At 45.7% G+C, this 15,697-nt stretch overlaps 1 protein-coding gene across 1 annotated transcript in view; it reads left to right on the top strand.

Annotated features, from left to right (window-relative positions):
• The window catches only part of LOC308098459 (cAMP-dependent protein kinase type I-beta regulatory subunit-like), a 131,955-nt gene that overhangs the window by 106,340 nt on the left and 9,918 nt on the right, over window positions 1–15,697 (top strand). The window contains 2 exon segments of the mRNA XM_080446817.1: window positions 5,079–5,139; window positions 10,273–10,394. Coding sequence (XP_080302943.1) covers window positions 5,079–5,139; window positions 10,273–10,394 — 183 coding nt within the window.

Genomic DNA, 15,697 nt, shown 5'->3' with positions numbered 1-15,697 from the left:
AGCCAAGCATCCTCGTGAACCCCCCCCCCCCCCCGGTGTGCCCGCCCCCCCACAACCACATCCATGACAACAATTAGTAAACAACGTAATGACATTTCCTCTGATAAAAAAAAACACTCATTCCATTGTGTTCACCCCCCGAACTCCAACAATGGCCGCCTTGTTATTTTCCTCTTTTGGCATTTGAACACACACACGGCAGACAGACAGAGGTGTTAACACGTTGACAGGCCACACAGCAAACAAACAGAACACGAGACGATTGGGGGAGGCGGGGGAGGGGGGTGTGTATGTGTTCCTCGTTTGGATGGAGATGAAGGGGCCACGGAGGTGAGGTTGGGTTTAGAGACTGGCCCCGGTCCACACCACACAACTCTTTGATGGTTCCACCTCAAAGAGACAGAGACGCGCACACACACACACACACACACATTTGGCCGGAGAGAGACACACTTGTGAGGACAAGCCGATGTACAAGCTCAGAACTCGTTGCACTGCGACTCGTTGTGAGCTTGTATATCTGCTGTTTTTGGTTGCAATCAAGTATAAATCAGGAATACCTCGAACACCAACCCTTAAACCTACAGTAACCCCGCCCCTAAATGCCTGATCCTGACCCTAACCCCAACCTGAACCTTTTCCTGATTTTAAAACTCTCTTTTTAACAATAAAACAACAATTTCTCTTGTGGGAGCATTTGTCCCTCACAAGTATAGCGCACGCACGCACGCACGCACGCACGCACGCACGCACGCACGCACGCACGCACGCACGCACGCACGCACACACACACGCACGCACACACACACACACACACAATATCTCTGGGAAAGAGTGAAGGGTCAACAGCGGTGCTTAGTAGAAGTGGAAGAGGAGTTTGCGAATGTAATACATGATGATAATGATAATGAATTTATTTATATAGCGCTTTTCCAAACAAGTTTACAAAGTGCTTCACAGATAAAAGCAGCATAATAACCATACAGGTTAAAATCAACACTTAAAATCAATTGAGTAACATAATTAGCACAAAATTAACAGAGATAACAGAACAATTAAAAGCTGAAAAAAAAACTGAAAAAGGCAAAACCACAAGGGAAAAGGCCTTAACATAAAAGTTTTTTCCAGAAGTGATTTAAAGGAAGACACGTGGAGGGGAGCGCGGTGCCCTCCCAAGGCGCCACGTGAGAGTGTGAGGTCCTTTTTTTCTCTCTTTCTATTTCAGTTTTTTTTCCTTTTTCTTTTTTTCGCGGGGCTGGGAGAAAGGGAACGCAGAGGAGACGAGTTTAGATAAACAGAACACAAGATAACAACAAAGAACGGGATTTGACGAATTAGACAAGCCCTTTCATACACTCATTCAAGAATGTATCCCCAGAAAACCCCTATGGTCCTGACATATGTAAGAACCCCCCCCCCGCCCCACCTCATGAATCAGGTCCGCTGTGTAATGTAACGTAATGTCATGGAAGCATGATAAGCCTTTAACCCATTCAGACCGGTAACGCATCTGTGTCATTTTAAGATTTCTTTGGCTATTCCAAAATAGCCGTGCTACTGTATGAGCTTGAAGATCTGCAAAAAAAAATTAAATCGTGATTTTTTTTGTTGTGCAAATCTTTGAGCGTTTTGTAACTCAAATCTGTGCTTCTTTTGAGATGAGGGTCCGTGGCCAAATACATATCATGTTGGGTGGTCCTTGACATGGAAAGGTTTGAGAACCACCTGATTATAGCAACATATGTTTTTTTTTTCTTCAGAAAACGGTTAGGATTTAGAAGACATTTTGTAGAATCCCCCAGAGGCAAAGATGTGAGTTACAAATGTTGCCTTTAAAAAACATATATTCAAAGATTTGCACACATTCTCAAGATTTTTCAAAAAAAAATTGCAGATCTACAAGCTCATAGCGCGGCACTCGGTGCCGCGCTATGAGCTTGTAGATCTGCTATTTTTTTTATAGCCAAAATAAATCTAAAAACAATTACACAGATACTTGTCCCGGTCTTAATGGATTAAGCCCTTTGCAAGGCCTGTCTGAGTTTTCCCATTGGGAGACTATGAGACCCTCTATCACCCCCCCACCCACCACCACCCTGTCCCCAGGCAACGGGACAGGGTGGTGGGTGCAACACCGTCAGAATATGGTGCCAGAGAGTAGTAGGGGTGCAACAGTTAATCCAACGGGTTGATTTTGTCAATTATAACACATTTTTTATCGTCGATATTTATTTATTTATTATTGATTTACCACTTAAACGCTATTATGGTTGAGCGGAGTCCTTCAGGGCTCTATGCTAGTGTCTTTTCTGTTTTCTGTTATCGTGGGAGAAAGCTTTCGGAGAAAATATCCGATCGACAAGCTCACAACGGGTCGCAGCGCAACGCGTGGTGAGCTTGTTGATCTGCTATTTTCTGCGAAAGTCTTCCCCACGATAAGGATGCTGGGATTTAAGTGGTTAATAATCGATCCCTATTTTGGGCACATCAGTATATGAGAAAAGTTTAGAATTTTTTTTAATAAAAAATAGTGTAGTGAAAATAGTGAAAATAACAGATCTATGAGCTTGTATATCTGCTACTTTCGCTATTTCGCACATGGTTAATCAATTTGTTGGTATATATCTCTGCTGTCTGGCAGAAAACGGCTAACTCCCCCAAAGAATTAGCATGGTTTTGTCAGAAGCGCTTTTTAATACTTTTCATTGGTTCAATATTGTTTTAATCAACACACAGACGTAAAGGGTGTTCAATAGCACTGATTTATGGAAACAAATGCAAAAGCGGAAAAAAATAGTTTCTGCTGGACAGCAACTATATAAAAAAAAAAACACACTTCGATGAATTGAAAAAGTAATCGATAGAATCATCGCTAAGAACATATTGCGGCGTTGAAGGGAGTAGCTACAAGTACAAGTGCAGCGTAGAGGCACGAGAGTGTGTTTGTCTTTTGCAACGCAAGCAGCGCAATGTCTCTTAGCTGCGGGGGGGGGGGGGGGCAAACAACAAAACACAAGTAGCAGAAACCAAAAGGGAAAACAGATTGCGTTTGGCCTCACGCACACACACGCACACACACACACACACACACACACACACACACACACACACACACACACACACACACACACACTCATGCTGTACATGTACATGTACATGTACACACACAGAGGCGCGTGCACGCACACTCAACTCAACTCAATCACTTATCCGGGAGGGAAGGAGGGAGGGAGGCAGGCGATTGCAGAGGAGAATTCCTTTAATCAAGCTGTTTACGCTTTGGAGTTGAGCGCTGGCTTTGCTTGGGAAACATTTCTCCCCTTTTAAGAGAAAATTTGATATGGTTTGAAATTAGAGGCAGCCGTGGGACTCCAGGCACTTAAAACACTAAACCTTACAGCACCATATCATTTCCATATGCAAAGGACAAACATGGGCCAGGCCAGACCATCCTTTTCTCACTCTTTTTCTCTGTCTGTTCTCTCTCTCTATCTGTTCTCTCTCTCTCTCTCTCTATCTGTTCTCTCTCTCTATCTGTTCTCTCTATCGTTTCTCTCTCTCTATCTGTTCTCTCTATCTGTTCTCCCTCTATCTGTTCTCTCTCTATCTGTTCTCTCTCTCTATCGGTTCTCTCTCTCTATCTGTTCTCTCTCTCTTGAGTTCTGGGTTAATCCATTAAGGCCTGAGGTTCCTATTCTACAGAATGTCTTCTAAATCCTAACGGTTTTCTGAAAAATGTATGTTTCTATATCAGTGGTTCTCAAACTTTTTCATGTCAAGGACCCCCCAAAATGATATGTATTTGGCCGCGGACCCCCCATCTCCCAACATCAAAATATTTTGTTCCAGGGACCCCAAGAAGCAAAGATTTGAGTGAAAAATGTTTGTTTTAAAAATATATATATTCACAGATTTGCACACATTTTCACGATTTTTCAAAAATAGCAGATCTACAAGCTCATAGCGCGGCACTCGGTGCCGCGCTATGAGCTTGTATATCTGCTATTTTTGAATAGCCAAAGTATAAAATAATGTTTTTTAAGTGGTTACACAGATGCGTTCCCGGGTTTTAATGGGTTAAAAAGAAGGAACGCGGTAAAAAGACCCTCTGTGTGTTAATTTATCCCTGAGAGGGTGCAAATCTAACCAAAATGGACCCCGTAACTCTGTGAGCGCACGAATGGACCCGTGTTGTATTTGGTTACATTTTTTTGCACACTCTCAAGAGTTTCTACAGTGTTTGAAAAAGTACAGATAGGGTCTAGACTTGTCAGGAAGTACCTGATGCTGACAGGCACGGGGGGAAAGTCCCCCGCTTAGCGGGTGGGGTGGGGTGGGGTGGGCCACACACACACACACACACACACACACAGTTTGTATTACTATACTTGTGAGGACATGTTCAGAAATATTTCTTAACACATTGGGTGCCAGAGGTTTATTAAAATATTATACGTTGAGTGCCTGCATTTCTTCCATCCACTTGCGTTATACGTTTCGTGCTGCAGAAGCCCCGACGCGGAAGTGCATGTAAACAAAGCGTGCGTGCGAGACGGCGGAGGGTCCCGACTAACGCCTGGAACAATAATATTTCCAACGCGATCCTCCATTGCAGCGTGATCGCCGATCGGAAACGGCTCGTTTCCACCACATTAAAAAGAAATGGAGATATTAAGCTTTTAGTCAAGGAGATAACATTGAAAACGCCGACCGGAAGGATTTTTGACATGGAGCCAGATCCAGCCTCTTCTTCTCAGAAACTCCTTGGGTGATGTCAAAGTTTCGTTTTAGCGCCCCACGTGGGCCACTCGTATAAAAATAGAATTGGGTCAAAAACGGTCCGGACCGTTTTCGGCACTTCTCGTTTGGACCCTCAAAAACGGTCCGGACCGTTTTTGGCATTCAATGTGTTAACATTTGTGGGGACATTCGGCCCTCACGAGTATAGTAAGTATACCCGTGCACGCACACGCGCACACACACACACGCACGCACGCGCGCGCACGCACGCACGCACGCGCACACGCACACACACAGAGAGAAAACAACTGTTGTTTAACCTCCCTTGTCTCCTACAGGGCAGCACACTGAGGAAGAGGAAGATGTACGAAGAGTTCCTCAGCAAGGTCTCCATTCTCGGTGAGTATGATGTGTGTGTGTGTGTGTGTGTGCATTTGCTCTGAGTGCGTGCACCGTGTAGGGGTTCATCCACTCCCAAATGCGTTTCGTTGCCTATTTCAAAACATTTACGAAAACGTCGTGGTGGCATGAGTGTGCGTGTGTGCACGTGTCTGCTGGCCGTGTGCTAAAACGCGAGGTCACAAAGTCCAGAGTGCGAGCAGTTACAGTTGGCGCATGCAGCGCGTAGATTAGCCCACATAAACACAGACACACGTTCCCCCACGGCGCCCCATGGTACAGTAAGGCCTGTGTGTGTGTGTGTGTGTGTGTGTGTGTGTGTGTGTGTGTGTGTGTGTGTGTGTGTGTGTGTGTGTGTGTGTGTGTGTGTGTGTGTGTGTGTGTGTGTGTGTGTGTGTGTGTGTGTGTGTGTGTGTGTGTGTGTGTGTGTGTGTGCGCGCGCGCGCACGCAGACCTCTAATCCTCCTACACGGTTGATGCTAAAGCACTGGCTAACCTGTGGGTTGTATGTAATGTAGAGAACCCTAAGCTAGCTGTCCTCTCTCTGTTACCCTGGCATGCATTGCATACACAGTGGTATTTGGATAATACTGAGCCCATATGGCCTCTATATACGGTCTGCTTTACATGGGTGTGTGTGCAAAGGTTGGTCTCGGAATTTAGAGCTGAAATTGAATGAGCTAGTTCAGGCCCATATGCCCACGTGCCGGGTTCGGAGCAGACGGGGTGGTGGAGAGCCACTCGTCACTTTTTTGTGGCATCGCGAGCGATGCCCGTCATTTGCAGATGGTGACGCGTCATTCGTCACTCTGGAGAACCGCTGATCCGACCCACTTCGCACTTGACTCGAACACTCGCGGCGTCATACAGGCGATCGGTAGGACGGTTCACAGGATGTGCAAAGGACACGTACACGCGCACACAGATTTGTGGAATTTATAGAATATATACTGTATATAGGTATGCAGATTATCACCCAGGTCTTTGGCTCAGGCTCAGGCTGATACGCTGTGCCCAAGGTTGGATACAGAGGGCAATGAGGAATGCTGAGCCATGATTTGTTTATTACATCTATTTATTCACAAATATTATATTTCACCAACACTTCAGCCACATTAACCCTGGCGTCACTACAGTATGTTGGGCATTTCAGTATTGGTGAAAATCTTCAAAAAAACGAACACATTTTGTTCAAAACTTAGTTTGGAAAATGTGCATACGATAGGGCTTAAGTGTGAGCTTGTAGATCTACTACTTACGAATAGCCAAAGTATAAAATAGGTTAATTGAATAAATAGATAGATAAGGACCTGTCCCAGCAGGTGAGATGGTAGTCCCTCTGGGATTTCCCCACAGTGTGGGGACGGAGTTGGCCGGCAACACTGCAGATGCTGCTGTGGGCCGTCCAGCACCATTAAACAGTCACTCTGTGAACCGTCAGAGCAGGTGGCTGCTTTCCGCTCTGTGTGTTTGGTTCCTTTACACCCGGATAAACTGTGTGTGTGTGTGCGTGCATGTGTGTGCGTATGGGCATGCGCGCATGCATACGTACACACGACGTGTGCGAGATATAAAGGCTCATGACCCCTATATAGAGTTATTATAGTAAACCCACAATACACACACTCATTCAGGAGTTAGAAATGGTTCTCTGCTCTGCGGGGACTATCCCCCCCTTTCTCTCTCTCTCTCTCTCTCTCTCCTCTCTCCTCTTTTTCTTTACAACCCCAACGAGGCCTGTATTCAAACAGAAACCTCCCTCTTCAAATTGCTTTTCTTTTCTTCTCTTCTCTTCTCTCCCCTCTCTCTCTCTCTCTCTCTCTCTCTCTCTCTCTCTCTCTCTCCTACTCCCCTCTCTTTGAGGAGGAGGAGGAGAACAGAGGGCGGGAGTGTTTTTGTTTGTCTTTGATTTCTACGATAACCACAAAATTGGGTACAAGCCCTTGATGTCAACGAGTAAAAGGGGGGGTGCTTTTTCACTCACTCACTCACTGGCTCACTCTCTCACACACACACACACACACACACACCCCCACACACACACACACACACACACACCCCCACACACACACACACACACACACACACACACACACACACACACACACACACTGTGTGCGTACGTGCGTACGTGCGTGTGTGTGTGTTTGAAGTGGGGTTTGCAGCGGGGTGGCAGTGCAGGGTGTAGGCTCCGCAGAGCGTGAAACTTTAGTTTTCCTTCTTGGTCCATTTGTGGATCACGTTACCTGCGGAGCTCTTTAAGGACCTGCCACATATAACATAGGACCCCCCCCCCCCCCCGTCGCCTTTAAACACACAGCCGGAGAGAGAAGACATCCGTCTGGGACGGAGGTAGACACCACATGGGGACACTGGACACCCCTCTGTCCCCACAGCCTTCACCATAGTTAATCCCACACACACACACACACACACACACACACACACACACACACACACACACACACACACACACACACACACACACACACACACACACACACACACACACACACACACACGGGTCACTTACCAAACTCCATCAGGAGATAGATAGATCCAGACAAAAGAGACTCCTGCATGCTTTTATGCTCAGTAAACTCAGATCAAAACATCATTGCATCATTGTCCTCCAGACAAAGTTAAAGGCCAGTAGTAGTGTTTTTTCGAGGGTATAGATTCTATCCCATGCAAAGACGAAGGGGGGGGGGTTAAGCATGGTCATTTGTTTTTATTGTTGGTTCGGGATGTGTCGTTTTATCCCAGCTTCTGGTCAAGCTGATTTAGATACATGCATTTCCTTACTTGGGAATTGTAGAGTGTCTGATATTTATCTTGGATAATTTCACCATTTAACCCATTAAGACCTCAGGTTTCGATTCTTCAAAATATTTAGATTTAGTTTTTAATTCAATATATATATATATATATATATATATATATATATATATATATATATATATATATATATATATATATATATTATATGTATATTCAAAGCACTTTTTTTTTTTTTTTTTTGGATCTACAAGCTCGTATATCTGCTATTTTTGAATAGCCAAAGAAATCTAAAATGACACAGTTTAAAAAATGTATTATACATTTATGTTAATCACATTTACCCTGTAGTCCCTATTTACAGTATATATATATAAAAAGGAATTAAAAAAAATAGTCTATCTACGAGATTGTAGATCAGCTATTTTCACTATGTGTGGGCTTAAGATGAAGCATTCATAAATATATCAATTTCTCCTGTGTCTCTCCTGTGAGACCGTTCTCAGGTCTCAGGTTATTAATGCCTCTTCTCCGTATAGAAATAGAAATACCAATAGTTCAAAAAGTTGCTCGAAGCTCTCGGTCGGAACATTTGCTCTTCCCCCTCCACTGAAGATGTGTAACCGTCTGTGTTTTTGGTTTTTGTGCAAATACCAACGGCTTCTAGAAATATCCCGTGCTAACCGCGCTCGCTGTGAGCATGTGGTCGGGAGCGCTGTCGCCACTGAGCTCTATCTCGACCCAGGGAGCATTCAAAAGGATCACACGCTCACGTCTCTCAAAGCGGACCGATTCACACGCACGTCGGACCCCAGGTGCACAGTTTGTGTGTGGGTTTCAAAAGCGGAATTTGACAAACATTAATCATTAATACAAGGGACTCCACCTCCTGAGACTTGGACATGTATCCCCGGGAGGGGGATACATACTCAGGAGTTAGATGCTTGCCCTAGGTCTTGACACCTGAATGTCATTAATTTGTATTCCCTACATACAGTGGTGGAAGAAGTACTCACATTTTTTACTTAAGTAAAAGTATCAATACTGCCATATAGAAATACTGTTACAAGTAAAAGTCCGGAATTAAAAAAAAAAGTACAAAAGTATTGGCATCAAAATGTACTTAAAGTACCAAAAGTAAAAGTACTCTCGTTATGCAGAATGTCCCATTTCAAGTTTTCAAATGTATTAAAATATTTGTGACACATTGTGAGCTTGTAGATCTGCTATTTTCAAATGGCCGAAATGTATATAGGGCTTTAGTGGTTAATGTGTGTTTTGTAATAATAATCCAAATCTACAAAGTAACTAGTAACTAAAGTTTTCAAGTAATTGTAGTGGAGTAAAAAGTACAATATTTGCCTCCGAGATGTAGTTGAGTAGAAGTAAAAGTATTGGAGTACTTAGTTACTTTCCACCACTGCCTACATGGATGTAAAAGTCAGCGAACGGTTCATTCATCTATGTGTGAGTTTGTCTTCGCTTAATTAAAATATTTCAAAACACCCCCGAAATCATTCATTAAGTTCCACAAAATGACACCAACGCTCAATGAGAATCTCCAAGCCTTCGCTGCGTGTCCCTAACCGCTCGTCCCATCAAACAATCACACGTCTCGCTCCGTCTCCACGTGGGTTTAACGCTCCCCGTGATTTGTCCCGGACACGGCCTATACTTAGTGGCCAGAGAGCGGAGTTTGACACGGTGGTATGGCGTCTGCGACGCTTTACCAACGCAGGACCCGTGAAACGGCACCAAAACACAAAGCTTGAACGTGGGTGTGGCTAGTGATTTAAGGGTTGGTTTCGGGGTGTTTGGTGCTCTAAGTGGAGGAGGAGGAGGAGGAGGAGGAGGAGGAGGAGGAGGAGGAGGAGGAGGAGGAGAAGAGATTTAATAGTCAATGTTGAGTGAACGGATTAGCCTGAGGTGGGAAGGACTTGTTCCCACCAGCTAAATGGGCTGGTGGAGGAGACATCCTCTCTGACCACACACACACACACACACACACGCACACACACACACACACACACACACACACACACACACACACACACACACACACACACACACACACACACACACACACACACACACACACACACACACACACACACACACACACACACATCTGTATCTGATCTGTATAAATATGTACATTTTAACATAACGCTGAATCCAGTGCCAGTGATGATTTTATGGATGAAACCAAAAAGTTTACGTTTGTACCCGACTACATGCTTTTTTGTGTGTGTGTGTGTGTGTGTGTGTGTGTGTGTGTGTGTGTGTGTGTGTGTGTGTGTGTGTGTGTGTGCGTGTGTGTGTGTGTGTGTGTGTGTGTGTGTGTGTCAATCGCAGAGTCTCTGGATAAGTGGGAGCGTCTGACGGTGGCTGATGCGCTGGAGCCCGTTCAGTTTGAGGATGGAGAGAAGATAGTGGTGCAAGGAGACCCTGGAGATGACTTCTTCATTATCACAGAGGTATATGGCTGTGTGTGTGTGTGTGTGTGTGTGTGTGTGTGCGTCCTGTTCACATACTTCCTGCGACATGACCGCTGACATACGAGCCCCCCCGAGGCCATGTATGTGTCATCAGGTGGGCATCTGGGTCGGTGGACGTGTCATCATGCCGAGACACTGGCGGGGTGCTTAGAAGAGATCGGAACTGATTCCAGTTTATTGCCACCAGCAGACAGACTAAGCGGTGCTACCCCCCCCCCCGCCCCCCCTCCCCACACACACACACACACACACACACACACACACACACACACACACACACACACACACACACACCCCTACCACGGCCCACAGCCAGTGTTGCCAGATTCTGTGAGAGAAACAAGCAACCAGGTCGAGGAAAACCAGCCCAAAAGAAGCGACTATGGGCCACATGAGCACTTAAACATATACATCAGCTATTTGAAAATAGCAGATCTACAAGCTCACAACGCTTCGCGATGCGACGCGTTGTGAGCTTGTAGATCGGCTATTTTCAAATAAAATCTTGCAGGGAAATTATAATAAGCAGATCTGGCAACCCTGCCCTCAGCCCCTATTCCGGGGTGAGAGAGTGTGAGGGGTTTCCCCTTGGCCCCCCCCCCCCCCCCCTCACACTGGAGGCTTTGTGGGAGCCGGGGGGCCCCCAAGGTGCAGCTCCTCCATGAAGGCCCCCCCCCCCCCCCCCCTGCCTGTCATCCTAACACACTTTTGATTAACTCCATACTCCACGCTGGCTTTCACCGAGGTCAAGTCAAGAGGGCCCCATGTAGGGGGTATAGGGGGCACAATCTGCTGTCGTTTTGCCCCCCACCCCCTCCCCACCTCCCTTCCCACGTTTGCCCCCTTTTCCTCGTCCTCTCGTTCTCGGACCCACTAGAAAGTGCCCCCCCCACCAACTCTCTTTCACTCTCTCTCTCTCTCTCTCCATCCCTATAACAATAGTCCCAGTGAGCAGTCAGTCAGTCAGTCAGTGGTCTATAAGGGCTTGGCTAGTCGCAGCTGAATTGGAGGGGATTTATAAAGGGTGTTGAGTGACGTATCGCCTCCTTATCCCTCTGTTGGCCTGCTCTCTCCCTCTCCACCTGTAACCCCCCCCTCCTCCTCCTCCACCACAGCACCTCCCTCCTTCCCTCCATTCCTCTCATCCTCCTTTCCCCTCCTCCTCATCTCTCCTCTCCTACACTACTAGCATCCTCCCCCACGTCTCTCCTGCTCTCTCATCTCCTGTCCTATCCCACTCTCCTCTCCTTTTCTCTCCTATCATACTCTCCTGTCCTCCCCTCACTTCTCTTCTCCTCTCCTGTTCTACTCTCCTCTCCTCCTATCCTATCCCACTCTCCTTTCTGCTCCACCACTCAATCATTATCATCCTCTCCTCTGCGTTCCTTAACCCATTAAGACCTGAAGCCGATTCTACAAAAGTCTTCTAAATCCCAACGTTTTTCTGAAAAACGTAGGTTTCTATATCAGTGGTGCTCAAACTTTTTTCATGTCAAGGACCCCCAAAATTATATGTACATGGCCATGGACCCCCATATCAAAATATTTTGTTCCAGGGACCCCCCAGAAGCAAAGATTTGAGTTAAAAGTGTTCGCTTTAAAAGAATATATATTCAAAGATTTTCACACATTTTCACGATTTTTCTAAAATAGCAGATCTACAAGCTCATAGCGCGGCACTCGGTGCCGCGCTATGAGCTTGTAGATCTGCTATTTTTTAATCACTAAAGTGTAAAAGAATGCTTTTTAGCTCAAATCAAAAAATGACACAGATGCGATGAATGAATCAAAACAGAAGAAGCAAGGGAGTAATATTGTAACGCTAACTGGATGTGTATGAAAGACAGACATCCTACACAAGGATGATATGAACAACATTGGGAAGACGTGTGATATAATATGGAGGGTACCAACGTAAATCAGTATTTATGCACTGTTTTCACGTACATGTAGATTTCAGCTCTGACTTTTAGGTGAACGATAGACAAGTATTTGAAGCTTCAGCATCTGTGTTCAAGTCATTTTTTAGATGAATTATTTTCTCTTTGGCTTTCCTGTAAACTGAGAAATGCTGTGAAAATTCAAAAAAGATCATATTCCTTTATCTGGAACAGCCAATCTGTGTTCACTTCCGTGTATTGTGGTTTCAGGCTGGTCTGTAGAATCCAGCCCCACTCTTCTTCAGTACCGGCACCGGTCAAATCCAGGCTTTCCAAATTAGGAGTCCACAAGGCGGCCACTGAGGCACTGCCTTAAAAGTCTCATTTGTCCAATGTGTCCAAAAATGAAAACAGCCGGAACCCTCAGCACACACAAATATAGCCGTTTACCGACGCATGACTCATCAATCTGAGACTCTGTGTGTGCCTTGTCCCACAGAGGGGAGGACGGTCCCGTGTGCAGGGGGGGACCATGAGGGGGGGGGGGGTGGGCTAAGATGTGGAGGGGGAGATAGAGAGAGAGAGAGAGAGAGAGCAGTTCCATTCCAGAGTGTCCCCTGGCTGTGTCCCCTAGGTCTGTGTGTGTCTCTGCCGTGTCAGAACCCCCAGGCCCACCCTTAAGACACACACACACACACACACACACACACACACACACACACACACACACACACACACACACACACACACACACACACACACACACACACACACACACACACACACACACACACACACACACACACACACACAGTAGAGTTTAGCAGAGGGAAGGTTCCCACTGCTCTTAAAAAGACAAACTGCTCTTTCTCACTCGTTAATTTCTAGACGGGACAAGTTACATTTCTCTCTTCCCTTAACAAGCGTAAACAACAACTGATTAGTGTTTTTATGTTATGTGTTCCCTTGACTCTTCAGTGGGGCTGCTCACCGTCTCTCTCTCTCTCTCTCTCTCTCTCTCTCTAAAGCAGTGCCATCGCCCCAACGGCAATTTTGGACTCTTATCTTTAATCCATTTCTATCTTGTACTTTCCTTTTAATCTCTCTCTCTCTGTCTGTTTCTCTCTCTGTCTCGCTCTCTGTATGTGTGTGTGTGTGTGTGTGTGTGTGTGTGTGTGTGTGTGTGTGTGTGTGTGTGTGTGTGTGTGTGTGTGTGTGTGTATGTATGTGTCTCTCTCTCTCTCTCTCTCTCTCTCTGTCTGTTTCTCTCTCTGTCTCGCTGTGTGTGTGTGTGTGTGTGTGTGTGTGTGTGTGTGTGTGTGTGTGTGTGTGTGTGTGTGTGTGTGTGTCTGTCCTCTCTCTCTCTCTCTCTCTCTCTCTCTCTCTCTCTCTCTCTCTCTCTCTCTCTCTCTCTCTCTCTCTCTCTCTCTCTCTCTCTCTCTCTCTCTCTCTCTCTGTCAGGGAGCAGGGACAGACTTTCCCAGAGCAGGGCAGGACTGTGGTGGAATTTGTGCCGCTGACTTTCACACGAGGTCAGGGGACCCAGGAGACAGACAGAGAGAGAGAGAGGAAGAGGGAGAGAGGGATGAGTCAAGGAAGGCATGAGGCAGGGCAGGGGGCAGGTGGGGTGGGGTGGTGGGTGGCCTAGACAATGATAATAAAAGAAGACGTAATGTGTCTTTTCAGGCGGTCTCTCTCTTTCTCTCTCTCTCATTGTCTCCGCCAGGCCGAAAGGCATGGCGAGAGAGTATGTTTTCGCCCCTGTCCGTCCGTCCGTCCGTCCGTGTGTCCGTCCGTCCGTGTGTCCTGTCTGTGTGTTACCAGCTAATCTCCGGCACCGTTGGCCCGGTCGCTGCCAAACTGTGCACACACACTCCCTGGATGCCAATTCAGAACCTCTGCCTCAAATTTTTCACATGGGCCTGTTATAGCGCCACCTGGAGGCCGATTTGTGCAAAACAATTTTTTATATATTACTCCTACAGATTTTATCCAAACGTCATGCAAATCGGTACACAGTATCTCTATAGTCATGTGATCAACACGGATCTGTCCGATTTCCCATATTCCATCCTCATTGGCTAAGGTTGGCTTCAAAAATTTGCAGGATTGGTCCGTTTTGAACAAAATGCCTCAAATCATGAACGCAGCTTGCGATTTCCGTGAAATTTCACAAACACATTCCCACTACGCCGAGGAACAAATGGCACTTGACATATTTCAAATCAGCCTCATGGTGGCGCTATAAAAGGCTGATTTGTGTTTTAACTATAACTGCACCGATCTGCATGAAACTTTGCACGCACACTCCCTAGAGGCCAAGGAAAAACATCTGCCCTGCATTTTTCACATTTGCCTTTTATAGCGCCACCAGGAGGCCCACTTATGTAAAACACATTTTTGGATATTAAGCCTTCAGATTTTATCCAAATCTCACACAAATCGGTACACATGATCTCTATAGTCATGTGATCAAGATGGAACTGTTTGATTTTTCATATTTCATCCTGATTGGCTAACATTGACATCTAAAGTTTGCAGAAGTGGCCTGTTTTGAACAAAATGCCACAAATCATGAACGCAGCGTCCGATTGAGGTGACACTTTGCACGCACATTCGCACTATGTTGAAGAACAATTGCCATCCTTTAACATTGCCCTATTATAGCGCCACCAGGAGGCCGATTTTTTCAACACTTTTCTTTTTTGTATTACTCCTACAAATGTTGTCCAATCATCATGCAAATCGGTACCCATTATCTCTATAGTCAAGTGATCAAGATGGTTCTGTCCGATTTTTCATATTCCATCCTGATTGGCGAATTCCGAACATTGTTGGCCCACAATAACCTACCTGACCTGGCGGAGACCTGTGCTCCGAGGAGCACTTTTTCTAGTTCTCTCTCTTTCTCTCTGTCTCTCTCTCAATCTCTCTCCTTTCTCTGTCAGACCACCAGCTCTAACAGACCAACCCCCCCCCCATGTTTTTTTCTTTTCTTTTCTCAATGGGGATTAAATCAGATGATGATCTAAAGTCTCTCTCTCTCTCTCTCTCTCTCTCTCTCTCTCTCTCTCTCTCTCTCTCTCTCTCTCTCTCCACCTCATCTTCAGTCTTTCCTACTCTTTCTTCAGCGTCTTCTTTTTTCTCTTTTAGAAGAAAGGGAGGAATAGACACATCACTTCCAATTTCAATTCAAGGGCTTTATTGGCATGAGAAAACATACTTTTACATTGCCAAAGCAAAAGTGGAACAATCAAAACAAAATAAACTGTGTACAATTGAAAAGGTTAGCCTATATATCCAAATCTCTGTCTCTGTCTCTCGGTCTCTCGGTCTCTCTGTGTGTGTGTGTGTGTGTGTGTGTGTGTGTGTGTGTGTGTGTGTGTGTGTGTGTCTCTCTCT

This window comes from Gymnoscopelus braueri, assembly GCF_963280865.1.
Source record: "Gymnoscopelus braueri genome assembly, chromosome: 13".
Lineage (NCBI taxonomy): Eukaryota > Metazoa > Chordata > Actinopteri > Myctophiformes > Myctophidae > Gymnoscopelus > Gymnoscopelus braueri.
This window is presented reverse-complemented; position numbering and strand designations above follow the sequence as displayed.